This window comes from Triturus cristatus, chromosome 3_2 (genome assembly GCF_964204655.1).
Source record: "Triturus cristatus chromosome 3_2, aTriCri1.1, whole genome shotgun sequence".
Lineage (NCBI taxonomy): Eukaryota > Metazoa > Chordata > Amphibia > Caudata > Salamandridae > Triturus > Triturus cristatus.
Window position 1 is genome coordinate 828,950,558 of NC_140584.1, and position 27,264 is coordinate 828,977,821.

Here is a 27,264-nt window from a genome sequence, read left to right on the forward strand (position 1 = left end):
GTAAGGAAATACTGAATTCAATCTAAACAAAGAGTGATTACTCTTGGCACATTTAAAGCCATGTGTTTGTAGCCTGTCATGCAGGAACTAACCACATGCAAAGTTCAGAATGTCTGTCAGGAGCACAGAGTTTAATTGAATCCCCGACTAATCACCACTAATAAGCCTGAATTTCTTTCTGGCATCGTAGTGTTCAGCTTCTTGCAAGGGTTGCGGTGTTCAGCTGTCTATTTGTGTTTACGACTTCCTGTGCTGGGTACTGTGTCTCTGTTCCCGCTGCTTTCCTTTGTTTGAGGTGGCGGTCATTCAATTACAAATAATCTTTAATTCATGACATTGTTGATCAAATTGTTTGGTTGCTCACCATCGGACCGGAACTGCATTTGTTTGCACTGCATGTCCTAAAGGCTAGCAGAGCAGTACACCATACCCATTCAAAATGGTTGCTTTTAGGAGCCGGTTTAGTCTTGAAACATTCCTATTTTTAAAAGAATTCCTTCTCATTTGCAGTACCTGTAAACATTGCAAGTTCGACTTCCATGATACAGCCCTCCCGCTATGTTCAAATTCAAACGGGGGCGGGGTGGGCAGTGGGCGATGCAACACAAGGTTGGGAGGGTTTAGGCATGTTTTTGTCGGTATTATACTGCATATCACCCATGAAATTCTATGTTGGGAACCTAAAATACGTGAAAAACGTGAAAAAGCTCATGCTTTCCAGGTGGCACTTTTCTCGAGGTTAATTACTTTGTCCTGCCAGCCTTTGGTAATGGCCATGTTTTCAAGTTCACGGATTGAATACGAGACACTTGTTATGTATTGAAAATGCCCACAATGGCCATCTGCAGTGTAATACTCAAATTCTCAGGCATATCCGATAGATAATAAACATTATTACTAACCCATCCATTGACGTACCACGACTAACTTTAAAGGAGAAGCTTTGCCTGACATGCAAATGTAACTAAGGTTGGCAGTGAATAACCTCGACAACAGTTTATAAGGCGGGTTGTAAAACTGCAGATGTGTTCACAAGATAGTGCGATAGCACCCGTGCTTTACTTTTAACATGGTTGAAGGTAAAGCGCAGGTGCCGCGATTATAAGCAAAAGTAGAGAAATAGATGTTTTTTTCTATTTCTTTACTTTTGCAGCAATCGCGACACCAGCGCTTTAGTCATGGTTAAAGGTAAAGCGCTGGTGCTGAGATTGCTGCAAAAGTAAAGAAATAGAAAAAACATATATTTCTTTACTTTTAAAATTAAAAGTAAAGCGTGGGTGCTGCAATTATGCCAAAGTGAAACAAAACAAGCACGCAAAGGAAAAAAAAAGTGACGCGGCCGCGAGTGGTGAGAAAGCTGGTGAAAGTGGAAGCTCCAGATGTCGCCTCGGGCGCTGAAAGCTGCCGGCTGCGCGCGTGCAGCTCGCTTGAACGCAAGGGCTAGGCTGTGTGGCAGCACTTTGAAAACCCTTACACTAAATGTCTCGGCCAGACCAGCACATGCGCTGGATCAGGCGAGACCTAAAAAGGGGAAGTCCAGCTTCATATTTAGATGGGGTTGTTATTGCTTAATTGGATCGGGTAGTAACCAAGTCAAATATTCTTCAGTGACACCGCATATGCTGGGCTGGATTCAGCTGAAGGAAAGTTTGAAAGGTTCTGTTTGTAGGAATTTCTTGCACGTCAAGCTGTTAGTTTCAGCTCTCAGGCTGAGATTATTGGAGTTTAACAATATCACTTCCAAAGCCTCTGCGTACTTGGGGGCATGGTAGTTGGTGCCCCACTTGGACCACAATTTGAGGTTTAACCAATTAAGAATCCAACTGGTATTTTCAATGCTGGAGGGTCAACACTCACACAGGTGTCCCTCAGAGGTTCCATACATTAGGGACCAGTATTTAATAAATGATGACTGCAGTCAAAAGGTTCTGGTGGCAGGGGCAACCGGAGCAGCAGGCGCACCCCATGGATCCACGGGAGCTCAGCAGGTGGCAACTAGAAGCGGTTAAGATAAGGTCCAGCCATGAGTTAGAAGTATAACATCTCCAGAAAAGTACAACCTAAAGCGATGGTTCAAACGGTTGCAGAATCAGGATTGTCAGCTGTATCCAAGAGAACACAACCTCAGTGGAATGAGGCTGACGAGGCAGCAAGGGCTGGATGGGAACAGTTACCTGGCAGGTGAGGAACAGTGCAAGATTCCCACAGATGTCAGCAGGAAAGCATCTCTGAAGGCACATGACCCTGGCGGTGACCTTTGGTTACTTCAGTAACACTGGACACCAGTGATCTTGTGCTCATGGGCTACTATTTGAGATGAACGACATGCACATCTTTAGTCAGTTGATCCTTGTGCTGGGCCTTCCCGATAGTCTGCCAGTGGCTTCTCTCTTTGCCTGGCAGTTCAGCTCCTCTTCCTCTGGTCACTCAAAGTGACACGGATTCTACAGAGTCCAAAACTTATGCAAAACCTACGAAGAACAAATACAAACAAAAGTTCTGGCCATAGCAAACATATTTCCCATCACTGGCGTGCCGAGTCTTCTCGAAGTCCAGTCATGAAGAAACACACCCTGGCATTTATTCTTGCCTTAGTAAGCATCGGCAGGAAGTCAGTCACAGGCCAGGCCAATCGGAACTCCTGCTCCTTTTGTTCAAGTGAGCCTTGCTGCTCCAGGTACAGAGCTCTGTTTAGCAAGTGACTCTCAGCAATACAGGAAATGGGGAAGAGGGGAGTTTCACTTTCCGGACGGGAAACCTAATCTGAATAATCCGAAGAGAGCCTGTGGTGGGTCTGAGGTGCTATGAAGGAAATTGGTTGAAGGAGAGCAGATGCTTACCCCTGAAACCCAACAGACAGCCACTATTTCTGTGCAGGGAACAAAGGACACCCATCTGTCACATCCACAGAGGACAAAGACAAACAGATGGTGTCTGTTACGAGACCCACCCTGCAGATGGTTACTGGGTCCCAAAAACAACAAATACATGCAACGCGCTTGGGAAGATGAGAACCATTGTAATGGAGGCCTGTGCAGATTTTGCACATGATGGACAGTTCGGCCGCTTACCTACCTAGGGTGCAGGCATGACGGCCTTCTGAACCACCATTAAGCTACCACAAACTGCCTGCGAACTCATAGCCTCCTGTGTGGGATTAGGTCCACCCTCACTTATCAATGGGGTCCACTTTACATGCAGGCACGAATGTTTAACGTCATCATGAACAGGGAGCACCTGCAGAAGGCTTTCAGGGGGCACAGCACAATCCCATTCTTGTGCGGCGCCAACGCAAAAATGATGCGCACATTTCATTTTTCCATCTACAGCACATGCATTAACTGAAAAATCTCCGAGTTAATGCATGGGATGCAGACGGCAAGGCTCGGAAATACAGGGCAGTAACTGCCTATCCATGTACCTTCCTCTTCTGCAACAAAACAGCAAAAAGAATGGGATCCGGATACAGCCCCACATTGTCAAATTCACTAAGAAAAAAATTAAAGCAAGTCAGAAAGAAACCGAGGAAATCATGGAAAAGGTGATTTTGTTAATAAAGCCTATAAGTCAGCTCATGGTTTCTTTTCATATCTTCATCAAGAAATACAGAACACACTTGTGCAGACAGCAGGTTCACCTCCCAAGCGTAAGCAGGATAAAATGTCCTTTCACTTTGCTTGGTACAATCTGAGAAATTTAGACCAGAAATTCCACCAGGCAAAAACAGACAATGTTTTCGAATCCTGGGACTAGATCTTTGAAAAAAAAAACACCTTTAGCCATAGATCCAGCTCACACCATCGAAAGTTACTGTTGAAGCTTAATGCTCAGTTCGTCCCACCTGCCAACACTGCCAATGTGTGAGGCGAAATGCTACATCTTGAAATGCAAGGATCAAAGTGCATGATGCGAATTAACACAAAAAGAGCACATTAAAAATGTAAGGTTTTAATATCAACTGTTGGAGCAATCTCCGTACGCTTGCGCTTGCTCAAGATGTGAAAACCACCCCAACTCTTCCAGCCCCGCCCGGTTCCACCTTCCAATGGAAACCTGATTAGATGACCAGACGCCCAGCAGTTACCAGTGTATGTCAAGAAGATGGTTCTGGGGTACCTTAACCTACCACACCACAGAATACACGCAAAGTTCCACAGTATGCTCGTTTTTAAAAAAAAATGTATGCATATTTATATAGCACGAACTAGACCCGAAAGTATTGGAGCGCTTTACATGAGCACCGTATTTACATTACACATTCAGGCACGGGGAGATTAAGTGATTTGCCCAGAATCACAAGATGTGGACGCGACCTTGAGGCTCGAACTCTGGTTTCCAGCACCAAAGTCGGCAGTTTAAGCCGATGGACCACATCCTCTCCCATCCCATCTCCTCTCATTTGAACAGGAGATATACCTGATGTGATTCGTGGTGGACCTGTAGGGAGGCCTCTGCTGACAACAGCTGCTTCAAGTCTCTCATAACATCATCCACAGACAATCTGCCTTAGGAGGGCTCTTCGGAACTGTCCCCTTAGGCCATTTCCAGAATATTTAATGTTCCAGAAATGGGGCAATAAGGCACTTTGCAAACCAAATGATTCCATGTCCATATCTGTTGATAGCAAAGGCCTTTGCGGACTAAGTGTGATGGTGTCAGCCTTGTAAGACATTGTGTACTGAGTCACCTGTAAACAGATTCCTGGATCACAGACAGAGGTCCCCACCAGTAGAGCTTGACCATTCAGCAGAGTCAGTAGAGTATCCTTGATACTAAGTTAGAGGATGTTGCTTAAGCTCAGCTGGTAATGGGTCAAAAATGTTCCCCTACAACGTGGGGAATTAGCACGGACTCAGGAACAGTGCTTTCTTGGCATCCACTTCATAATAAGACCTTGCATTGTTTTGAGCATTTTTTAAGTATCAGAACCATCGATATTTGACTGAAGCTGAGGCAATTGGTTGTTTCCATAGGGGCAGACATTTTCATACTTGGGCTCAGTGTCCTCGTCTGCCACACAGATGGTTTGGCCCTGTCTGCCTGGCTCCTCCACTTGAAGAGGTGCTAGGGTGCCTTCTGGCTTCTCATCCTCGTCCACATCCAGAGGATCAGAGTTATCCAATGTCTCTACCCCCTCCTCTGCTTTCAAGTCTGTGTTTTTAAGAATAGACAAACTGGGAACTCGAGGTTTCTTTGCAGGGATTTCCAGCGGTTTGGCTGTGTGTGGTAGGTTTAACCTTTGAGGCTTTTCTGCCCGCACCAGGGCTTCATTTTGGGGGGTGGTTGATGGAGTGGCAGAACTAGCCTTCAAGGCAGCTGCCTGAAGCAAGCTCTTCCGTAAAGGCTTTTGGATGCCGTCAACACTATTACGAAGTTTGGGTTCATCTTTGTGACCCAGTTTTTCCCTCTGAAGGCTGCCGAAACGCCTTAGTACAGATTTGACTGGCCCCTCCCCCTCAATGTTTAAATCTGGCTTTGAAGGCTTTCCAATCGGTCCCACACTAACATAAATTGTTGTAATCTTTGGGATCTTCATCCTTCCTTCAGGTTTCTTCTCGCCTGGATTGTCCGCTTCTGTCATTGTCCTCTGGGCAGCCTTTTGTGCATTGGATAACGTTCGCCTCCGACCCCCAGATGTGCTTTTTGTGGAAGACTTTGGGTCATCCTGCTCTACGGAAGGTTCTGTACACTCATAGATCTGTTCGTCTACCTGAGGATCGCCCCCCTCCATCGGAGAATGGGACTGGACCAAGGAGAGTTTAGGAAGACCCCACGGGAGCTTGGGTTTACGAGCAAGATTGGATGTCTCAGTTGTGGAGCCCCTTCTCAATTCGGGTTCAAATTTTGTTCCTTCAGCAAAAGAGACAGATGGCCTCTTGGCTTTGGCGTTGCTGGAGGTCCGTGGAATAGAGAACGGCTCAGAAATATCATCTTCATTGAAGGCTGAGGCTCCAGGGAAGACATTGCACTTTGAATTATTCTCCTGAAACTCACCTCTGGCAACTTCTGGAATTTCTGAAACAAAACAAGAGATGCAGTGAACAGACATATAAAAGAACTATGTGGTGCAGCCTATGAAATGCAACAATGGAGGGCCAAATTGTGCTACAGAGTTGACTAAATTATGCAGCAGGCATCTGTCTGCCCTGACCAAAATCACTGTAGAATTTCGTACCTATGTATATTAAGACAATATCCAATAAATGGTAAGTGCATTACATTGGTTAAGTTGCTATGTCCTTAAAACAATACTTGGAAACCTAATGATTACTGGGACGAGTAACAGTTTATACCTTATATGCTTCTATGCTTCTACTGAACCCATTGTCTCCACTTGACATATCCTAGAAAATATCTCACAATTCTAATATCCAGGTTATCTCTTTAGGGAGTCAAAAGTAGCAATGTACTCTCAGAGCCCTAAACTGTCTCAATAATGCACTTTCTTCGCCTGTATGATCAATGCTAATTATCAGTAAGGAATTGTGAAAATAAATATGCAGCAAAGAAAAGAAACATTATGCACCAAGAAAAGGGAAGCTATGCAGCATTTTATAAGTTTGAAAGCAAATTACACAACACATGTGGCGGCCTCTATATATTTGAACACAATTTGATACGATACTAACGCTTTAGAGCATACCCAAGGAAAACTGTAGACATTCACAGACCTCACTCAAAGTCTCAACATCCATAACTGCAGCTGAATATCATGTATGGAAGTACAGAAGCATCCTTTCATGAACACCTGCCCTTCCATATGCCAGAGATTAGGAGTTTGAGTAAAGAGCATGTTATCTGGAGTAAACAAGGCCAAATGACAATACTGCTGCTGAAAAGGGAGCCTCTTATCCTGAGATTTCCAGTTACCTTTTAACATGTGTCTTCGATTTCGTTTTAACACCACGCTCACGCTATAAAGAGCACCCCTTTCCATGAAGAAACAGCCTCGTAGAACAATACAGTACATTACATATTTGTCGTGCACACATCTCAGATGGAGGCTCTTTAAGATTCAGGACACAAGTCCTTAAAAAAGATACAAAATGTTTGACAGTTTTATAAACTCTGAGGGGCAGATTTACAAGAAACTGACACATCTGTAGAGATGCTTCAGTTTCCCTGCGCCAGCCAGCGAAACCCTTCCACAACCATGGATGCGCCATATTTACAATATGTCACACCATGGCGCAAGGGTTGACAGATGCACCAGAAATTCTGATGCATCTGTTGGCGCAAAAGTCATGCTTTGCTGGAGTGGTGTAGCAAACACGACGTAACTCCAGCAACGCACGGGGAGGCCTATTCTCAATACACTGCGTTACTCCTTATGCCTGCTTCAAGCATGCGTACGGTTTTGACGCAGTGGCGTCCTAGAAGTGGCACAGTGAAATCTCGCAGATTTCACTGCGTCACTTCTACGAGGCTTTCCTGCATGGGAACGGCCACCCTGCATACATTATACCTGACGTAGTTATAATGTGACGCATCTCCCTAGATGTGTCACGTTGTAAATTGGCCGCATTGTTTACACTGCCGCTGCAACGGCGGCACAAAAGTGTCGCACGGGGCTTGTAAATCTGCCCCTGAGTGTTCTTTTAATTTTACCGCTGATGTGAGAACATTGCCTGTTATGTAAACATGAATTTGCATGAATACACTCATTAAAGTGGTGCTATATGCCCAGATGATGTGTTTATAGCCAGATGATGGAGTCAGGAGATTCACTTTCACCTGGAACAGGAAACAGAAACTGCAGAACTTTATATGTAATGCAAGGATAGTAGAACGTGTGATTCCTTCCGTCTCATGAAATTGAATACAGCAATCAACAGCTGAAAGGCGACTAGTTTACTTACACAAAGCTTCCTGCTTTGTGTATTGTCTTATGTAAGTGATTATTGCCATATTTACAGTATTGTTAGTAAATGTGACCAGTTTGAACAAAAAACATTTTTTGGGATGAAATTTGAAAATTCAGCACCGGATGGTAGGTTATGTGGCCAACTCATACTCAGTAATAATTTTAGTGGCTCTGCTTACCATAAAAACAAAGATATGCAGATCTTACTCAATCTCTACACAATTTATATGCCCTTCATTATCTATAGCCCTTCTTTTAGGAAGTGGGCCTGGGGGTCTTGATATCTTGTGTGGCATTGTAAGGTGCATTTTTCCAAAAACAGGTATTCCCTTGAGCATGGTCGTGCTCTGTAGAAGGGCTGGAGAAACTGATAGCGTCTTGAAAGGCCAGCATTGGAAAAGAAATTGGAGGCCATCTTGTATAGCGTGAGCATGTTTCTTAGAGTCTGGGGCAGTCAGTGGTTACTGGGCAGAATGCTGTGTGGATACTGCCATTTACAACAGGCGTCTAGGCGGCCACTATATCATTTTGCGCCAAACGGTTAACAAAGTTACTGCAATTGGGCAAAGGTAAAGTTGATGACCCTCTCATGCTGGAAGCTTTTCACAGCACATTTCAGGAAATGGAGGTATGTGTGTGGACACTTAGGAAATGTATTGTTTACTTTGAAGGTTTATCTTGAATTCCGTCCCTTAATATTTTATATAATGCTAATGGGCCTTTTTTTTAATTACAGCTACCCCTGAGGAAGGACTTTGAGCCCGAAATACATTGTGTCAATATTTGCACAATTAACCAGGATGTATTGCTGATTCCATCGTGCTGCATGATAAAGCCTGGATGGGCAGGTATACAGCATCTGAAGCTTGGAATTAAGTCGCCTCCGTTTATAAATTGTAAAAGTTTGAAGAATATGGAATGAAAGTGATTCACATGAAGAAAAATCGTATTACACTTTTCATTCAACTAATCTACACTATGCAGCTTGTGGCTGGAGCAAATATTTGCTGGATGTCTGCCCACACCATGGAATCCGAGACACTGAAAATACTGCCCCCAGACAAAGATGTACTTTCTCTGTCTAAACATTTCCAGTGCTAACTAGTTTTGGGTCCCACGTGGGACTGACCTCAATTGCTACATTTTATGAATATATGTTGGCCCTATGAACTGGGCATTCACATTCACCTCTGACTCAAGAAGTAGAAGATCATAGTATGCAGTACCAGTATATCGTAGTGAAACATCATCTGTCATAAATATTGTGACATAAATATCCTTCACACAAAAATGTATGATAGTTATTAATTATAGAAATTCTAAACCCAATGGGAAGATATTTTTGAAAACAAACTTCAAGACACAGTATGAATTTCAGATGATATTACTGACCACAACAATCTGACAAGGAGCTGCTGAGGGGAATTATTAGACTTGGGTCAGGATGTTGTGCTGTCCTCTCATAGAATCAGCACCAGGCTCGAGGGACTGAGGAGAAGGGCTTGCTGACTTCTGTGAGCTGAGGGAGAAGGACGTAGGTGGACCTGTGTGCTGTGAACCTGCCTTAAATCAGCTCAAAAACAACAAGCCAAGTGCTGCCATGAGGACCACTGCTTCAGCGAGGAGTTCTTAGAGATCAGACACCTGCTGTCGCTAGTGAGCCTGAACCTGAGCACACCATTACATCTGCCCTCTGTGTCTCCCTGAGAGAAAGGAAGAAGACACCCTGTTACCAGGATAGAAGAACTCGAGTTGCTTCTGGGGTAAACCACTGTTGCCGTGCGGATTGCCCAAGGTGCTCTTCCTTTCCAGTTACTGCCCACTCCTTGTTATGCAAACAACATAGGCCTTCTTACTCACCTGGTGGTGCCCCCTGTGATGTTGCATTGCTGAGGTTGCCTCATCCTAGAGACTCCTCCTTATTTAGTTGTTCAGGGTCACCTTTGTGCCCATCCACCACAAGATAGCCCCTGCATATCTTCTTAGTGAGTGGAAGGATCCCTTACATTCTCTGACCCACCGCAACAGGCCCCCTGTATCTACCACTTGAAGGGCTCCACTGCAACTGTCGGCGTTCAGCATGCAGCTGCGGACCAAAGGAATATGTTGTGATGCTATCTCTCCCACTAGCCTCTTATTGTCATTCTGCGCGAGGCTGGCATGTCACACATGGAATACTCCTGTGTTCCATGTGAGTCAGGCCATTCTCGTGGAGGCTGTTGCTGGAGGCAGCAGGTTGGGACATCCGTCTTATGAAGAAGCTGAAATAACATAAGTCTAAGTTTCCTTCTGACAACAAAACCAAATTTGTTGGTTGTCATCGTTGTGGCAGTATGGATCATGCTGCCGACTTTGCTGGATGCTTTGCAAGAGATAAAATGTGTAAAAAATGTGGAAAGAGAGGCCATATAAGCAAAGTTTGTAAAATTCCATCTAGGAATAGAGTTTCTTTTCATGATGAGGAATGTGTTTCTCCTGATATGTCACTGTGTGTGGAAGACAATTGTTCTTGTTCCTTGCAGAGACCGAGAGCCACTTTTATTTTGAATAATGTTCCCATCACACTTATGGTTGACCCTGGCTCCATGTTTACCATCATTCCTTTTCACACTTTTAATGAATGTTGGCCTAACCCCTCTCTTTCTAATAGTGATATTACACCTAAAGGTTACAGTGGTGAAATCATTAGTATTAAGGGTGTTATGGAAACCAAATTCGAATTTAAATGTAGATCTGCCTTAGGCAAAGCATATATCTCAAGTGATGGGCCTGCTATACTTGGTTGGGCACAACAGCATGATCTTCACATTATTATTGGGGACGGATTCTTTTTAGGCGCCGAAGCGTGTTTATCGGAACCAGGAGTAGGCTGGCTCGAGCCCGAGACGCTGGAAGGCTTGCTTGGCTTCTTCACCGGGCCCGAAGGTGGGGTGTTGAAAGCAGTGTCCTTGGTCTTGCCTAGGCCCGGAGGCGAAGGCGTGACCGGAGCCTTTTTCGGTGCCGGCAGAGGTGTGGGGGGGGGATCAGTACTCACGACCCTCTGCGCCGGGGTGATGTCATCCACATCTGAGTCGTCGGCCTCGGAAGCGCTGACGAGGCCCTCTTCGGTGTACTGCTCTGGAGCATCGATGCCTTCTCCGAAGATGTCGTCCAGAATCGTCGTCGAGGAGTGCGCCATAGTTCTTCTGGCTCTTCGGTCCCGAATAGTCTTTTTGGACCGGAAGGACTTACACGCCGGACAGTCTCGAGCCTCGTGTTCAGGGGAGAGGCAGAGATTGCATACCTTGTGGAGATCGGTGTGGGGGAATTTGGACCCACATCGAGGGCACTTTTTAAATGGAGTCCTTTCCATTAGCCAGGACCGAAGCTTGGAGAGGCCCGAAGGCTGCCGTCGACGACTGGAACTGAAGGTCCGTGCCGATGAGAAGGCGCGTTGAGTGGGGGAGATCGCGATCGAAACAATACTGCGGTTTAGGGTGAGGATTGCGCATCGACCGTCGAACTGGAAGCTGTTCGGAACCGGAGCGCGAAGGTTACATCCGAGCCCTATGGCAGAAAAAAACAATCTGAGGATGGAGCCGAAGCCCATGCGCAATACGATCCAAAGGAGGAGTCACCGACCCCGTAACTTCCAAAGACTTTCTAAGAGGAAAAACAAACTGCAAACATCCGGGCCCAACACCAGATGGCGATCTATGCACAAGTGTGTAATCTGCAGCTCATATGCCTCGAACATACCTTTATTACAGTTGATGTGAGTGCTCATGACATTGGTGCTGTTCTTTCACAAACAAAAAATGGTGTTAAAAAAACTGTTACTTTTGCTTCACGCGCGCTCAGTAGCTCTGAACGTAATTATGCAGCGATCGAACGTGAAGCATTAACTGCTGCCTGGGGCGTTCAGCATTTTTGCACCTATGTGTGGGGCACAAGTTTTACCCTTAGGAAGGATCACAAGCCCCTTATAAGGATCTTGTTTTGTTGTAAGAGAAGAAGATGTGTTGTGATGCTACCTCTCCCTCTGCCCTCTTATTGTGTTGTGTCCAGGTGGTGCCAACAATGGCTCTCCTCGTTCAATGAGATTTGCTGCCAGACTGCAGGAGTTTATTCATGACCTTGAAAATATTTCCGTTTGGAAGAATGTCTAAGCGGATTGTTTATCTGGATTACCACTCGAAATGGAACAATGTATGGAACCTGATGAGGAAGTAGAGTGTGTTGTGGCAAGTGTGGAGGATGCATGTTCTGAGGAGTTTAAGTCTATCTCTAAGGATGAGTGGCATCAAGCCGCCATCGATGACCCAGATTTTTCTGAGCTTGTTAGTTCTATCCGCTCTGGATGGAGGAGTGACGGTGATGTCAAGTCTTCACTACGCAGCTTTATCAAGTTGTAAGATGAACTCAGTATTGGAATCACTGATGTCTTGCTTATGAGGGGTGAGAGATTCGTTCCTCCTAGGGCGCTCAGAAAAAAACTTTTTCTTTTAGCCTATGAAGGTCACTTTGGACAAACTATTACTGTGAAGCATCTTAACCCCTTCTGTGCCACGCCCTTTCCCACTCCTGTGCCGGGCGTTACATTAGTGGGTGGGGTTCATGACGAGATAGTCTTGTCATGGGCACAGCGCGACCGTGCTCCATGACGAGACTATCTCGTCAAAGGCACTGAAGAGGTTAAGAGCAATTTTTTGGTGGCCTGGTCTTGATGATGATATTAGAGGGTGGGTGGAAAATTGTGCATTATGTAAGGACGGTGAAAAAAGATTAAAAGTTAACTCAAAAGATCCGGGTCCCATTTCAGCTGGTCAAGCTGGTTTGCCATGGGAAAAGGTTTGTTTGGACTTTATTGGTCCTATGGATTTTCTTTCCTGTGAAAATTGCTTCGCGATGGTCCTAGTGGATGTTTCATCAAGGTGGGATTTTGTTGAATTTTTGAGAAATATCACCACCAGTACTGTTATCAGACCTTTGAGGTCCATATTTGTGAACGAAGGCTTTCCTCGCATTTTAGTTACAGACAACGGTACTCAACTTACTTCTTTTGCCATGCGCAGCTTTCTTTTGGGCAATGGCATCAGGCACGTTTACCTCACTATATAACTCCCAAGGGAAAGGCATGGTAGAGCGCATGAATAGAGTTGTTAAAGGTACTATTCAATTAGCTATTCAGGGTGCTCGTGATATTCAAAGATGTGTGGAAGACATGGTATGGTCTTATAATACGACTGCGCATAGTGTCACGAATGAAGGTCCATTTGTAAAAATGAGGGGAAGAATACCCAAAATCAAACTTACTCCCTAGTGGATGCACGAAGATTGTATGTCTAATTCTTCTGTTGGTTATCCTAGCAATTCTAGCAAAGTTGAAGTAGGTGATCTTGTTAAAGTGAAGCTTGGCAGAAGACAGCAAAATATGGACAAGTTTTCTGATCCCTTGAAAGTCAAAGAGGTGCACAGGTGGCATGTTGTTTTGGAGAATGGGCAGAAGTGGAACTTGAGGAGGATTGCTTTATATTCCAAGAGTAATGATCAGTCATCTGATGGTAACGCAGTCCAGCAGCAACAGAATTATGGTAAAACTTGTACTGGTGTTAGACAGTTACGGGAAGCTCGTCTTCTCAAAAAAATATAATGATTTTGTACTGTATTGAACATCACACTGTTTTATTTCCTTTGTAATATTTAAGGATAGTCTACTGCATCTAATTCTATGTGGTTATATTATAATTTTTCCTTCCTTTCTTTTGTTTCTTCCCTATCTACCCATGTTTCTCATATTGTTCATTTATTTATTCTCTTGTTTTGTTGTAAGAGAAGAAGATGTGTTGTGATGCTACCTCTCCCTCTGCCCTCTTATTGTCATGCTGTGCGAGGCTGGCGTGTCACACTTGGAACACTCCTGTGTTCCATGTGAGTCAGGCCATTCTCGGAGAGGCGGTTGCTGGAGGCAGCAGGTTGGGACTCCCGTCTTGTGAAGAAGCTGAAATAAACATACTACGTTGGATCTACTTTGGTGTCCGTCTCACTAACTTCGTGGTTGAAGAGAATACAGCAAGACATATACAAAATGTCCCAGCCAAACTTTCTGACTGTCCGGAAGGGCCACATTGTTAGTTACTCCCCCAATGCTGTCAACGCACGCCTTATCCCCTGCTGACTTGAAGGAGCTAGATTACCCCTCATGATGAGTGCAGGGGCGGCTACTCTGCTATGGTGGAGCAACGCTCCCCCTGCCAGCAGCGTAAAAAAAAGAAAAAGAAAACAATAATAGACCAGGGTTTATTATCGTTTTATTTTGTTTCCCGACTGAGTCTTGGGGGCGGGGCCAGGAAAGTGACAGGCACCAACCGGGAGTGGTTGCACTGCTACCAGTGCGCATGACGGGTTCTCAGGCCGGCCAAACCGTTATGCACACTGAAGCTCTCTCCAACCCAGCCGCATTACTGCGTTGGAGCCAACAAAGCACAGGCTCCCAGGGAGCGTAAATTGTCGGCTCTCAGGTCAATCCTAAAGCTGATCTCATGCTTGAGAGCAGCTTCAAGATTGGCCGCAGGGGAGTCTGGGAGCCTCTGCCTGCAGTGGGGCCATGAGAGGAGCAATGCGGCGGGCTGCAGGCAGCAGGTAAGTTCTTTTTTTCCTTCTTTTTTCGTTGTCAACTCCCTCCTTCCCCCCCACAAAAATGTAACTCAACTCATGGTGATTTACAGAGATTACATTTTAATACTCAGTTTGAACATTACTCAGTTTGAACATTTCTAAGTGGATACAATTCTTCTATACATTTTATAATGCAATTAAACTGCCTGGACATTCCTTTTACTGTGTACCATGTAAGAATGACCCATGTTTGAAATACTACTCACACTGTGTAAGCCTTTACTGCTGAACATCGCTAGACTCTGAGAATCTAACCACTAAAGAGGAGATTCTAGGTACTGAGTGAGATAGCATTGGTAAACTACTTCATGCAGTTCCAGTGACAAGAGCCAATAATTGCTACAATATTGCCCAGTAGATCTGAATTTCAATAGGCCCTGGAAAACTAGCCTGACAGTGAAATAATTGTTTCCATTGCCTGCAAATATCAACGTCCGATTAAGTAGTTAATGGAGCAATATATACAAAACCTCAGTTTGATTTTTTTTTTTAACACATAAAATTATTTAACAAGCATTGGCAATGCCAATAGATCTGTCTTACGAATGAACGTGCCTTTTGTGTTATTGATGGGTTTAGGCACTCACTACCTCGTCATACATTCATTCTGTCACTCATGCACCATTCATCTATCCACTGACTCATCCCCTCATTCACTCTCTAACAAAACCACAATAAAACACAGGCAAACTCAACAACACGTACAAGATCAATTAAAACAATACAAGCGGAAAAAAGAAACCATGCTACCTTCTAAACACTGTCATTTGAGTATCCATTACCCAGTCCCATTTTCCCAAGGGGGGAATGTGGGGTTAACAACATCATGGCCGAAATGTAGCCCTGCAAAAATTTTGACTGCCACTATATTGTCAAGGAAGGTGTAGATGTACTAATCTAAATTCCAAATCTACTTACCTTAATGATACAGAAGTTGTTGATAATGTAGAATCGATGTTTTTGCAGAGCTGTATATCAACCAGGATTTTGTGACATGGGGATATATCCTTTCCCCATGTTTCAGGTTTAAAGCGCGTGATTACCTTCTAGGGCCAGGAGGCCGGGTTTGGAGACAGAGCAGGAAGTCTTTTGCTCAGCATTGCAAGAATGGGTAAGGAGATTCAGAGCAGTTGAAGACAACGCAAGCAGATTTTCACAGCAATTGTGGATTCCCATCATCACACCAGGCCAGCACCATCCTGTGAGGCTCACAGGGCAGGCAGACCTTATCACAAGACTGTCACTACTCCAGCCTTGGGTTGCACAGTAACAATGGCTTTCTGCAATCCTTTATTGCTCTGCCTTTTCTGGCCCAAGTCTCTTAACAAGATAGCTTGACCCACCTCATGAAGTCATCTTCCTTCCTTTGCCCTCACCAAAACACCTGTCTGATCTTCAACTACGATTCTTACAAGACAGTGGGCTCATTGGTTAGACAACTGTTCAGTGAAAGTTAAGTCCACCTTGTGCAACTAATGCAGCTTTAACCGAATATTCATGACCATTGCACTTGTTCCTTAACACAAATTATGTGTATCCAGAATTAATAAGCAATTAATAAGCAAGAATATATGTCACAAAGTAAAGGGAAGGTGCAAGTGAAGAAAACCACAACAAAAAGACACATTACTTAATTTGTGAAAGAAAGTGTGCTGGTGCCTGTAGCTCTGCTCAGAAGCTGGAGGCTGGTGCGATCAGACGTCGGCATGCCGAATACTAAAGCTGGTAATCTTTAATCTACTACTGGACATTCCCTGCTCCTTTTTCTCGCACTTGCAGGTTCCTGTTCTCTGCTTGTGACGCACTCCTGCCAACTCACACGATTTCGACCCCCTTCACACAGTCACCCGGTGAAAAGCCGAAATCACATGGTGCAGGGAAAACAAGCTAAAAACCACTGTAAACAATGGATTTCCAGCTCGTTTTCAGAGGCAGTAAGCAGCCTATGTCCCTTAAGAGGTGTGAAAGCACCTCGGGACATTAGCACCAGCCTCAATTGCCTTTTTGGGGGGGGGGCGTTGGGAGGCTTGGTGAGGGGCAGAGTGCCTCTTAGGTAGCTCTGGGCATGAGGTCCTGCCCCCCTCGAAGGCCCCTCCCCCTCATCATACATTGATACTTGTTTGTGATTTGGCAGGCATGGTGACGGTTTTTATGTCTTTTTCTTCCCCTGTCTTTTTGATCTATATGTTTTCCCCACTCTTGCTCTCGGTAAATATCCGACACAGTAAAAATAACTACTGGTCCCCAAAAATAAATGCTCGTGCTCCCCACCGGCAACCACCGGCACAAATTAAGAACTGAAAAGACAATACCAAGCAAATAGACAGTGAAACAAATTTCTTGTGTGTTTGTAACAAACAGACACCGAACTTGATTGTCCATAGTTGAGGAGTCATTTGTTTATTAGTTATTACTGTTCATAGCGTTTTTTCACTATTTGCAGGTATGAGGGTCAGAGCAGGACTTTAAGGATGTAGTGACGACTAAGCGGCCAGTATGGAATTGAATGACCGTGCCTGACATTATTGGGATAATACAACGGGGTGCACACCCAGGTGCAACATAAATGTCCTTAGAGTGTCTGGAACAAGTTGACTGGTGTTCATTGAGGACACTGTGTTGGCCTGCATGTGATGGTGTTTACCTTGCAGGTTGTTCTTTTCACAATCCGAGTGCTCCGGTGGAGTGAAAAGTGTTTCCGGTTTCAAGGAGGTCACGTGGGTATGACGCGGGCGAAGTGGAGCGGCAGCCGCAACGTCAGAACCTGACTCGCCTGCCCCTTGGCCTCCAACGAAGTGAGTGGGTAGCGGGCTCAGCAGCGTCAGATATTTTTCATGGCCGTTTTCGACCCAGCCAGCCCGCCACCTGCAATGAATCCCTGTTTCTGGACAGGGGTCTACGTCAGGCCGGCCGGGACGTCCATGAGGTTGCAAGGGAAGCAAAGAGAGGAGCAGGGGCGGCTGGTGACATTTGAAAATGGCGGGGCGTAAAAGTGCTGGAGGAGTGCCCCGTAACATAACCTGGACGCTAGCTTACCACTTCGGCGCAAAGGTGGGAGATAAAGTTGCCAAGCCTGGTGTGGTGCACACGCTTCCGTTTATCCTTGCCTCTACCTCTCCTCACCTCTCTCTCTCCAACCGCTATCTGTTTATTTCTATCGCTCTAGCTTATTCGTATCCCGCACACCTGCAATTACCCAGTACAGGCAATCTTCGCCAATGGCACAAAATACACCTAGAAAACAGGGCCAAATTACCCTTTCCCCTTCAACTACAACCAAACTGCTTTTTTTCACACAAACTAGACCTTCCCACCATTGCTCCCACACCCCTAAACCCATTCCCAAAAACCTAGAACACCCTAAATTAACATCCCAAACATGTGCATTACCGCCAGCTCCCAAAGGCCTAAAGTCGCGTCAAAACGCACTCTGAAACTAGGCCCAAAACACACCTTCCCCTCCATGGATTTTCTTCAAAACACTTGCAATCAAAATTAGACCTTCCAAACTCTGATCCCAGCTAAGCAAATCCACTCGGAACCACCTGCAACACCCTACAATCGAACCCCAAAAACATGCAAAACTCACGTTTAACATAGGCTCCTATGGCAGTTCTTTCCCTTCATCGACTTTGCCAAAAAACACCCTTCCCATCGATCGATTCCTCCCAAACTTCCTGCACACCCATCAATTCCACCTCCCTGCCTCTCACAGAAGCCCCGTTCCGGTCGATCCACTGGAACCCCCTAAAAAACACTTCTCCACGCACCCCAACACCGTCCATTGGATAACATTCAATCCGGGCCTCCACAAAAAATGCTCTTTTTTCGCACTTCCACTACTTAGATCATCTTCAAACTCACTGGGACACTAGTTCCAGCCATTCCCAAGAATCTCAGCAAGAATTACACAAATCCATCCACTGGAAGGGGTACGACTTGTCACCCAAACACAAGCCCCTTGCAAACCCACAAAAACACCCCAAAATCAGCCAAATCTGGATGGAATTTTGACAAACTCCCCTAAAACCTTCCCAACACCAACCCAGCCAAATGTGCATCAAATCCAGCCAAACCTTCCCAACCCCAACTCAGCCAAATCTGGATGGAATTTTGCAAAACCACCCTAAAACCTTCCCAACACCATTATGCACGAACCTGAATCGGGCCCTGAGCCCTAGACACCGGGAACCCTAGCAAATTTCAACCCTCAACCCTAAACACCACCCCAACCCTACCACCTAACCCTAAACACCACCCCAACCCTACCACCAGCAGCGGGAGAACTGAATAAAATTAAAACAAAAACTTACCTGACCGCCTCTGCTCCTGGTCCGTGTTGGCGCCTCTGCCCCCTTCAAACCGGAACACCACGTCAGCACTGGAGTGGCAACCCCTCAGCCAATCCTGGCGCTGCTGCAGCGCCAGGATTGGCTGAGGGCACAGCTTACGCTACGCCCGCCGCCTGCCCATTAGGAGTCCGAGGGGCTCCTAATGGGCATGCGCAAGGCAGTAAAAACACAAGTACGCATGACTGGGCACGGGCTAAAAATTACTCTCCATGCCCACTCATGCGCACTTGTGCTGCAGTGCTGCCTTTCCCTGGCTTGTCTGACAATGCATGTCAGTCAACATGACGCTGGACCGCCCACGGTCCGACGTCATGCTGACTGACATGCATTGTCAGTTCTCCCCACCCTCGGCGTCTCTGAACTTAAGTAAACTAAGTTCAGAGACACCGAGGAGGGACCTGCAGGCGCGGGCGGGTAAGGGGGCGGTGTGGCAACGCCCCAATGGACGCACAGCGCCTGGAGAGGAGCCAGCACCAGCAATGAAAGAGAGGGTGAGTGAGAGGTGGCACTTATTTCTTGGCACACGACACAAGCACCCTAGTAGGGGGGGGCCTGTCTGTGGGTCAGGGGTGAACACGCGTGCAGTGGAAGGGGCCAAGCCAGGACTCAGTGAGGCTGGTGGCCGTGTACCCCCCTTGGGCCCTCCTTTTCCCACCTACCCGTGTGCTGTCCCAACCTCCTCCTCCCCCCAAAACCCCCTCCGATGCTTTATCAAGTAAAGCTAAGGAGACAAGGAGAGACAGCAAGCAAGCGAAAGCAATTCAGCAACTGGTGCTCTGTGCACTCTTGCTTCTGCATGCTCCTACCCCTCTCCCCCCACTATAGCAAGGTAAGATTTTATAGAGGGGTAAGGCGGCGCAGAAGGTCCAGAGGAAGCACAAAGGAGATAACTTCAAGTTACACCAACAAATTGGGACTCGTAGTGCCGCACAGGCCCACCAAACACCTAAAACAATCTGCAAAACGCCAAAAATAGAGACTCTTTTACTCCAGTAAACAATGGCCCAGAAATTCTCAAGGAGTGACCAAGGGAAAAATGAACCAGGACTTGGACACATGCAAGGAGGACATTCCTCAGGCTAGCAAACAAGCCACAGAAATTTGCCTCGTTCAAGGAAAGTCTAAGAACGTCATCCGAGGGTTTTTTGCGCAAGCCGCTAAGCCTGAACTACCAGTCCCAACACAAATATATCCAATCCTGGTACACAAAACTGGCTTTTATGGGCCAGATGTTGGGCCCATCGGATGCATCAAGGACGAAAGTGCCATACTTAACTTGACCACATGCCTAAATATAAACCAAATGGCAACCTCAGCACCTCATAACCAAGATTCCACCTCTGTGAACTGGATGGAGTAGCCAGGCACGGCTGGTGCAGGTAAGTGCGGTATGGTTGTCAGCAATGCGGCAAGTGCAAGGTAAGTGGTTTTATTTTTTTTTAATTTAAGTTTACCTTGTTATCGTCTGTTGACTCCCCCCCACCCCGCCTTCCACCCCATCGCTCTTACCTGCACGGGCCGCTCCTGGGAGTAGCCTTCCTGCCACAAAGGAATGGTGAGACCAATGAGTGCACTGAAATAATCTTTAATAGCCCAAACCTAGTTAATACACTGAGGAAAAGTAAGACGCAGTTTGAACAATTGGTTATAAAACTTGGTATGCAAATGTCCCACCTCCTTTTTCCAGGAGTTGGATACACACAAATAAAGGGACAGACCAGGAGAGTGATCTAAAAAACAGGAATGTGCCTGCCACTGGTTCAGTTCTAAGGGGCACCCCAAGGGGAAGCCAACCCCCGGAAATCATGGAAGAGAGTTTAACAATTACGGCAAGCAGATCTGGTGATGGCCGCCATTGTATCGCCCAATACACCACACTAAAGGACTGGGCATGGATACCAAATGCATTAAATTACCGCCCCTAGCTCAAGGCCCCAAAACATTACAAACCAGAAAAGGCGCACTTCTTTAAAAATCAGCTCATGGAATATAAGAGGTCTAACTGATTCAACACTTAAGAACGATACCATCAAAGAGCTGCGGAGACATGACATTATCCTACGTGTGCACTAAACTTTTCTCCCTGGCCAGACTTTACCGTATATGTAAATCCCCTGCAGCGGCCTCACAGGCTGGGGGGCACGCCTCTTGTGGGGTGTCAGTCTACATGAAGAATGATTTAATGGCAGCAACAACGCTGCTAAATGTAGGAAAGAGGGACTATATCATTTTGAAAATAACACTCATCGTAGGTTGCATTTATCTGCATCCTACTAGGTCAAGAAGGGAATCAACCTTGATGTCACTGATCCCAATTTTGAGGGATCTCATTACATGAACTCCAAATAATATGTGGTTAATTATGGGCGACTTCAACACCAATTTAAGGATTATCTGAACAACAGCTCAACGGGCTTTAACGATGAGATTTGGGATGTTCAGCCAATCAATGCACAATATCAAAGGAGTGATAAGCAAGGCAAAGAGCTTGCAGAGCAACAGAACCAAATGGGCAGAGTTGCGCCGGATATTCCAGCGGCCTATACGCACACATCTTGCTTCAGGAAGGCTACCCTAGACTATATGTGGGTGTCTTTGTCACGCTTCCAACTTATAGGCAAATTTGAAGTCGCCGCGGCCCTAGCCAGTGGTCATGCCATTCTATAGCTGTGAAGCCACAATATTGCACCCCTGCCGTCCCAAAGCAGGCCTTATTGGAAAACAAGACAATCTTGAACCCATTAATAGGGTGAGATGGAACATGGATAATCAAGAGGGGCATGGAATGCGAGTGGAAGAGTTCTTAGAGGTGATCCTGAATGCAGGCAATGAACATTTCAATTCAAATCTTTGGGGGTGCCTCGCCGCACATTTAAAGGAGACAGTATCCAAACAAAAAATGCTAGCAGTATGGAATCAGGCCAGCCCACGCTTACAATAAGTAGTAAATACCAAACAGGTGCCTTAAAACAACAATTAAATAAAGCCCTAAAGACCCCTAGAAACAACAAGGGGGGAACACATGGCTGCAACTCTAGATCATCACAATAAGGCAAAAATCTGGAAAAGTCCTCTATTCTCAAAGATAAGAGAAGAGGGGAACCAGAAAATGGTCCGAATCGCATATGATTATAAAATCAAAGGACCAAAGTAAATTCTGGAGGCGGATCAATAAACGTCTCATTCCAAAACCCAAGGTGGCAGGTGGCAATGTCACTCCCACCGATTGTGAAGCGTATGTAACAAGTCCATAAAGGGAACAGGCGGAGGATAAAAATGAAAGCAAGTCATCTGGTCAGATGATCAGCCAGCTCCCAAGACCATCTAGCCCAGTGATTGGCGATCTGACAATAATAATCATGGCTCAAGTAACGACGGCCATCAAGGCAATTCGCCCAAGTAGCGCTCCAGGTCCAAGTGGTATCCCGGCAGCAGTATACAAATGGGCCCCAACCAGATGGGCCTCAATTATGTCCCCCTTACTCCAGCTGTGTCTAACGGGGTCAGCTATCCCCGAGTCATGGAGTGGCTCATTATTGGTCCGGCTACACAAAAAGAGCTCTTGGTCATGCCCCGGGAACTACTGGCTAATCGCGCTCCTGGACACTCGTGCACTCTGCCCTCGTATTGTACTCGGCTGTATTTCCCCTTTATTCCTTTTTTTGTACTATTGTACTGTTGTTGTGCCCTTTTTTGACTTCTGTATCCTCGGCCCACTTTACCCTCTCGTTTTCCCGCCGCTGAGTCCCCGCCACCCTGCTCGCCCATTCGCTTCCCTGCTCCCGCCTCCCAGCTGCTCCTCCCTCCCACCTCCCCTTATATGGTGGCCGCTGCGTGATGAGGAGAGCGACCCTTGACCCTGTTTTCAGGCAGGTCGCTCCCCACGCCACACAGCACCACCTGTGTGTCCGTGTCCCTGTGAGCCCGCTGCTGCTGTTCGAGGCCCTCCTCCACCCGCAGTCTACCACCTGCGCCTCATCCCTGGTGGCCAGTGGTAGGCCGTAAGCTCCATTTGCTCGCTCCGCCTCTTTTCTTCCCCTGTCTGCCTTACTGTAATTGTGTACTCTGCCCTTGTATTGTATTCGGCTGTATTTCCCTTTTATTCCTTTTTTTGTACTATTGTATTATTGTTGTTTTCCTGGCGCTGTGTCCCCTGCGGCCCCGCCCCCCTGCTCGCCCATTTGCCGCCCCGCTCCCGCCTCCTAGCTGTTCCTCCCTCCTACCTTCCCTTATATGGCGGCCACTGTGCGGTCGCGCCTAAGGCGTGCCTAAGGCAAGCCCATCTGTGCCCGTTCACGCCTGAACCGCGCCCAGCGCCAGACCCCCTGGTCCCCTCGGATGCCACACCGACCGCCGTCACTACGCCGCCAGCACCCTCCACGAACTCAACACCGGAAGACCGCACGCCTGCTTACTGGCTGCCCCAAAGCACACCAAAAGACCCTTCTCCTGCCGGAGCTGCAGCTTCACCAGCCTCCGTGCCTCCAAACCGCCCACCGCGACAGAACACAACCACCTCAGATGCATACTACTGAACACCCGCTCCGCACGCAAACATGCCGTCGAACTCTGGGACCTGCTCGACACATCCTCCCCGGATGTCGCCTTCCTGACAGAGACCTGGATGAACGGCTCCTCGGCACCCGACATCGCCATAGCCTTCCCGGACGGCTACAAGATCACCTGCAGAGACTGCACCAACGGAGTAGGAGGTGGAATCGCCATCTTCCACAAGAACACCCTCAGGTTCTCGACTAGCTCCGACGACACCCTCAGCACCGCCGAATACCTTCACTTCCAGATCCACACTGATCCCAACACCACCCTCAGAGGAACTCTCGTCTACAGACACCCCGGACCCTGGCCTCAGTTCAGCGACTCCATCGCAGACTTCGTCAGCACGCACGCCCTCGCTTCCACAGACTACATCCTCCTCGGAGACCTGAACTTCCACCTCAAGAACAACAACGACACCAACTCCACCACCCTGATCGCCAACCTCGGACTCAGACAGCTCGTCACATCGCCCACCCATGCCGCCGGCCACACGCTTGACCCCATCTTCTCCGCAAGCTCCCACATCACCTTTAGCCACACCACCGAACTCCACTGGACCGACCATCGCTGCATCCACTTCACCTTCCAGAAACCCACCAAGCGCCACCGCACCGAACAGATCCCCCACCGCAGCTGGAGCAAAATCACCGAAGACCAGCTAAACACCACCCTCTCCCGAAGCCCACCCGCTGACCCCGACACCGCCGGCAGCAACCTCAGGCGTTGGACCGACGACTGCGTCAACACCCTCACCCTGATCAAGAAACCCTCCAACAGACGCACTAACAAGAATGTCAGCTGGTTCACAGCGGACCTCCAGGCCTCCAAGCAAACATGCCGAAAACTAGAGAAGAAATGGCACCGCGAACAGACACCGGAGAGCTACACAGCCCACAAGAATGCCATCCGCAGACACCATCCCCTCATCAGCTCTGCCAAAAGGGCCTCCTTCAAGGACCGCCTCGCCAACAACGCACGCAACAGCAAAGAGCTCTTCAACATCGTGAAGGAATCTCCAACCCCAGCTCCAACACCAACGACATCCCACCATCGCAAGACCTGTGCGACTCCCTTGCCACCTTCTTCCATCGCAGACATCCACGACAGCTTCAACAACCTGACCGCCTCAACAGCCACTGACACCTCAGACCCTACGGCCACCACCCACATCGATCCCCTGCTCACCTGGACCAACATCAACGACAACGACAGCGTCAAAATCATGTACACCATCCACTCCGGCTCTCCGTCAGACCCATGCCCACACCACATCTTCAACAAAGCTAGAGCCACCATCGCACCCCATCTCTGCAAGGCCATCAACATCTCCTTCGAGACCGTGACCTTCCCGGAGAGCTGGAAGCACGCCGAGATCAACGCCTTACTCAAGAAACCCAATGCGGATCCGAGGGACCTCAGGAACTTCCGGCCCATCTCCCTGCTCCCGGCAAAGGTCATCGAGAAGACCGTCAATAGACAGCTGACCCGTTACCTGGAGCAGAACAACATCCTGGACCCATCCCAGTCAGGGTTCCACAGCAACCACAGTACCGAAACTGCCTTCATCGCCGCCACTGATGATATCAGGGCCCTGCTGGACAACGGCGAAACCGCGGCCCTCATCCTCCTGGACCTATCAGCCACCTTCGACACTGTCTGCCACTGCACCCTATGCAGATGCCTCCACAACGCAGGGATCCGAGACAAGGCTCTGGAATGGACCACCTCCTTCCTCTCTGGCAGAACCCAGAGCGTCCGCCTCCCCCTTTCCGTTCCAAAGCCTCCGAGATCATCTGCGGCGTACCCCAAGGATCATCCCTCAGCATGACATTGTTCAACGTCTATATGGCTCTGCTCGCCCAGGTCGCCTGACTGCACGACCTCAACATCATCTTGTACGCCGACACCCAGCTGATCCTCTCCCTCACGAAGGACCCTCTCACCGCCAAAACCAACCTCCACGAAGGAATGAAAGCCGTCGCCGAGTGGATGAAGAACAGCCGCCTGAAGCTGAACTCAGACAAGATGGAGGTCTTCATCCTCGGCTCCACCCCCTCAGCCTGGGACGACTCCTGGTGGCCGACCGCACTTGGAGCAGCACCGACACCCACCGACCACGCACGCAACCTGTGGTTTACCCTCAACTCAACACTCTCCATGGCCAAGCAAGTCAACGCCGTCTCGTCCTCCTGCTTCAACACCCTCCACATGCTCCGCAAGATCTGCAGATGGATCCCCACCAAAACAAGAAAAACGGTCACCCAGGCCCTCGTCAGCAGCAGGCTGGACTACGGAAACGCTCTCTACGCAAGAACCTCGACCAAACTCCTGAAACGACTACAACGCATACTCTGCATGCCTGATCCTCAACATCCCTTGCCACAGCCACATCACACCCCACCTGAGAGACCTGCACCGGCTTCCCGTCAGCTCCTCAGCCATGCACACAAGGCACTCCACAACACCGGACCAGCATACCCCAACAGACGACTCGACCTTCTACACCCTGAACTGCCAGCTCCGCTCCGACCTCACCCTCACCACCATCCCCCGCATCTGAAGAGCAACCACCGGCGGCAGATCGTTCTCTCACTTGGCCGCCAAGACCTGGAACTCCCTCTCCATCCTCCTACGGCAGACCCAGGACCTACTAACCTTCAGGAGGCTACTCAAGACCTGGCTATTCGAGCAATAGCAGCGACCCGTTCCCCCCCCCCCCCAGTGCATTGGAATCCTCACGGGGGAGTAGTGCGCTTTACAAATGTTCTGATTGATTGATTGATTGATTGACACAGAAGGGAAGTGCTTTGCCAGTATTTTAAACAGGGAGCTCCAAGTCTGGGCAGAGGGCAACAACTTAATTCCGATTTGCCAAACAGGTTTCCAAAGTGGCTATCATATTAAGGACAATCTCATATGCCTGTCCCATTTGAGCGAAGCAACCATGGCCACAAAAGGCAAGGCCCTCTACCCTGGGTTTATAGACTTTCAAACACCTTTGATAGCGTTTCAATACAGAGGCTTTGGTCAAAACTGAATTCCTGGGGAATTCTAACTAATTAACTGAAAGCCATTTACTAAGATACGTGGGTCAAAATAAAAGTTAGCGCTGGATGGGCTACAACAGTAACAAGCATTGGCATAGCCAATAGGTCTCGCCTTTGGGACCTTATAAGTGTTTAGCCATGCAACAGTTGATGTTGTTGCACCAAGGATATTGTGCTGGATAACTAAACACTTATAAGGTCCCAAAGGCGAGACCTATTGCCTATGCCAATGCTTGTTTTATTGTTTGATCTCAGTTCATTTATTTTAAATAAAGCAGATATATCAGACACACCATCCGTACCTTTTGCTATTTGTAATGCCTTGCAATAGGGAGTGGTGTATATAGCTCCCAGTAAATACCATTACCCCGCGGTGAGCTATTTAACAGTGTTATTTTATGTAAAAAGGATTTATATTGCACACACTCATCCCCAAAAGGATATCCTGGCACAAACCAGAACAAATCAGAAGAAGCAAAGAAAAATGAAGAAAGAAAGACCTACTAAGAGACGGAGAAGGAATAAGGACTTGTTGGGAAAAAAACAAGTTTTAGGAAGCTTCCTAAACAGCTTGAGACCAAGTCACAGTTTCAACAGAGGGGCATTCCAGTGGACGGCAACAAGGTGGGTAAAAGCACGACTGCCCAGTCTCGTCTGGTGAGTGCGCCACATGACGAAAATAGCCTGCACACCTGATCTAAGCGCCCTGGCTGGACTGTGGAAGAATACTCTTTGCAGCAGGTAAGTCTAACCTGCATTATGAATTATCGGTTGACATAGCAAAGTA

At 47.4% G+C, this 27,264-nt stretch overlaps 1 protein-coding gene across 2 annotated transcripts in view; it reads right to left on the bottom strand.

Annotated features, from left to right (window-relative positions):
• Window positions 1-3,984: 3,984 nt before the first annotated feature.
• The window catches only part of SCARF1 (scavenger receptor class F member 1), a 248,643-nt gene continuing 225,363 nt past the window's right edge, over window positions 3,985-27,264 (bottom strand). For both annotated transcript variants that reach the window (XM_085649059.1, XM_085649060.1), the window contains one exon: window positions 3,985-6,015. In XM_085649059.1, coding sequence (XP_085505185.1) covers window positions 4,916-6,015 — 1,100 coding nt within the window. In that variant the 3' untranslated portion in view covers window positions 3,985-4,915. The remainder of the gene's footprint in view (window positions 6,016-27,264) is intronic.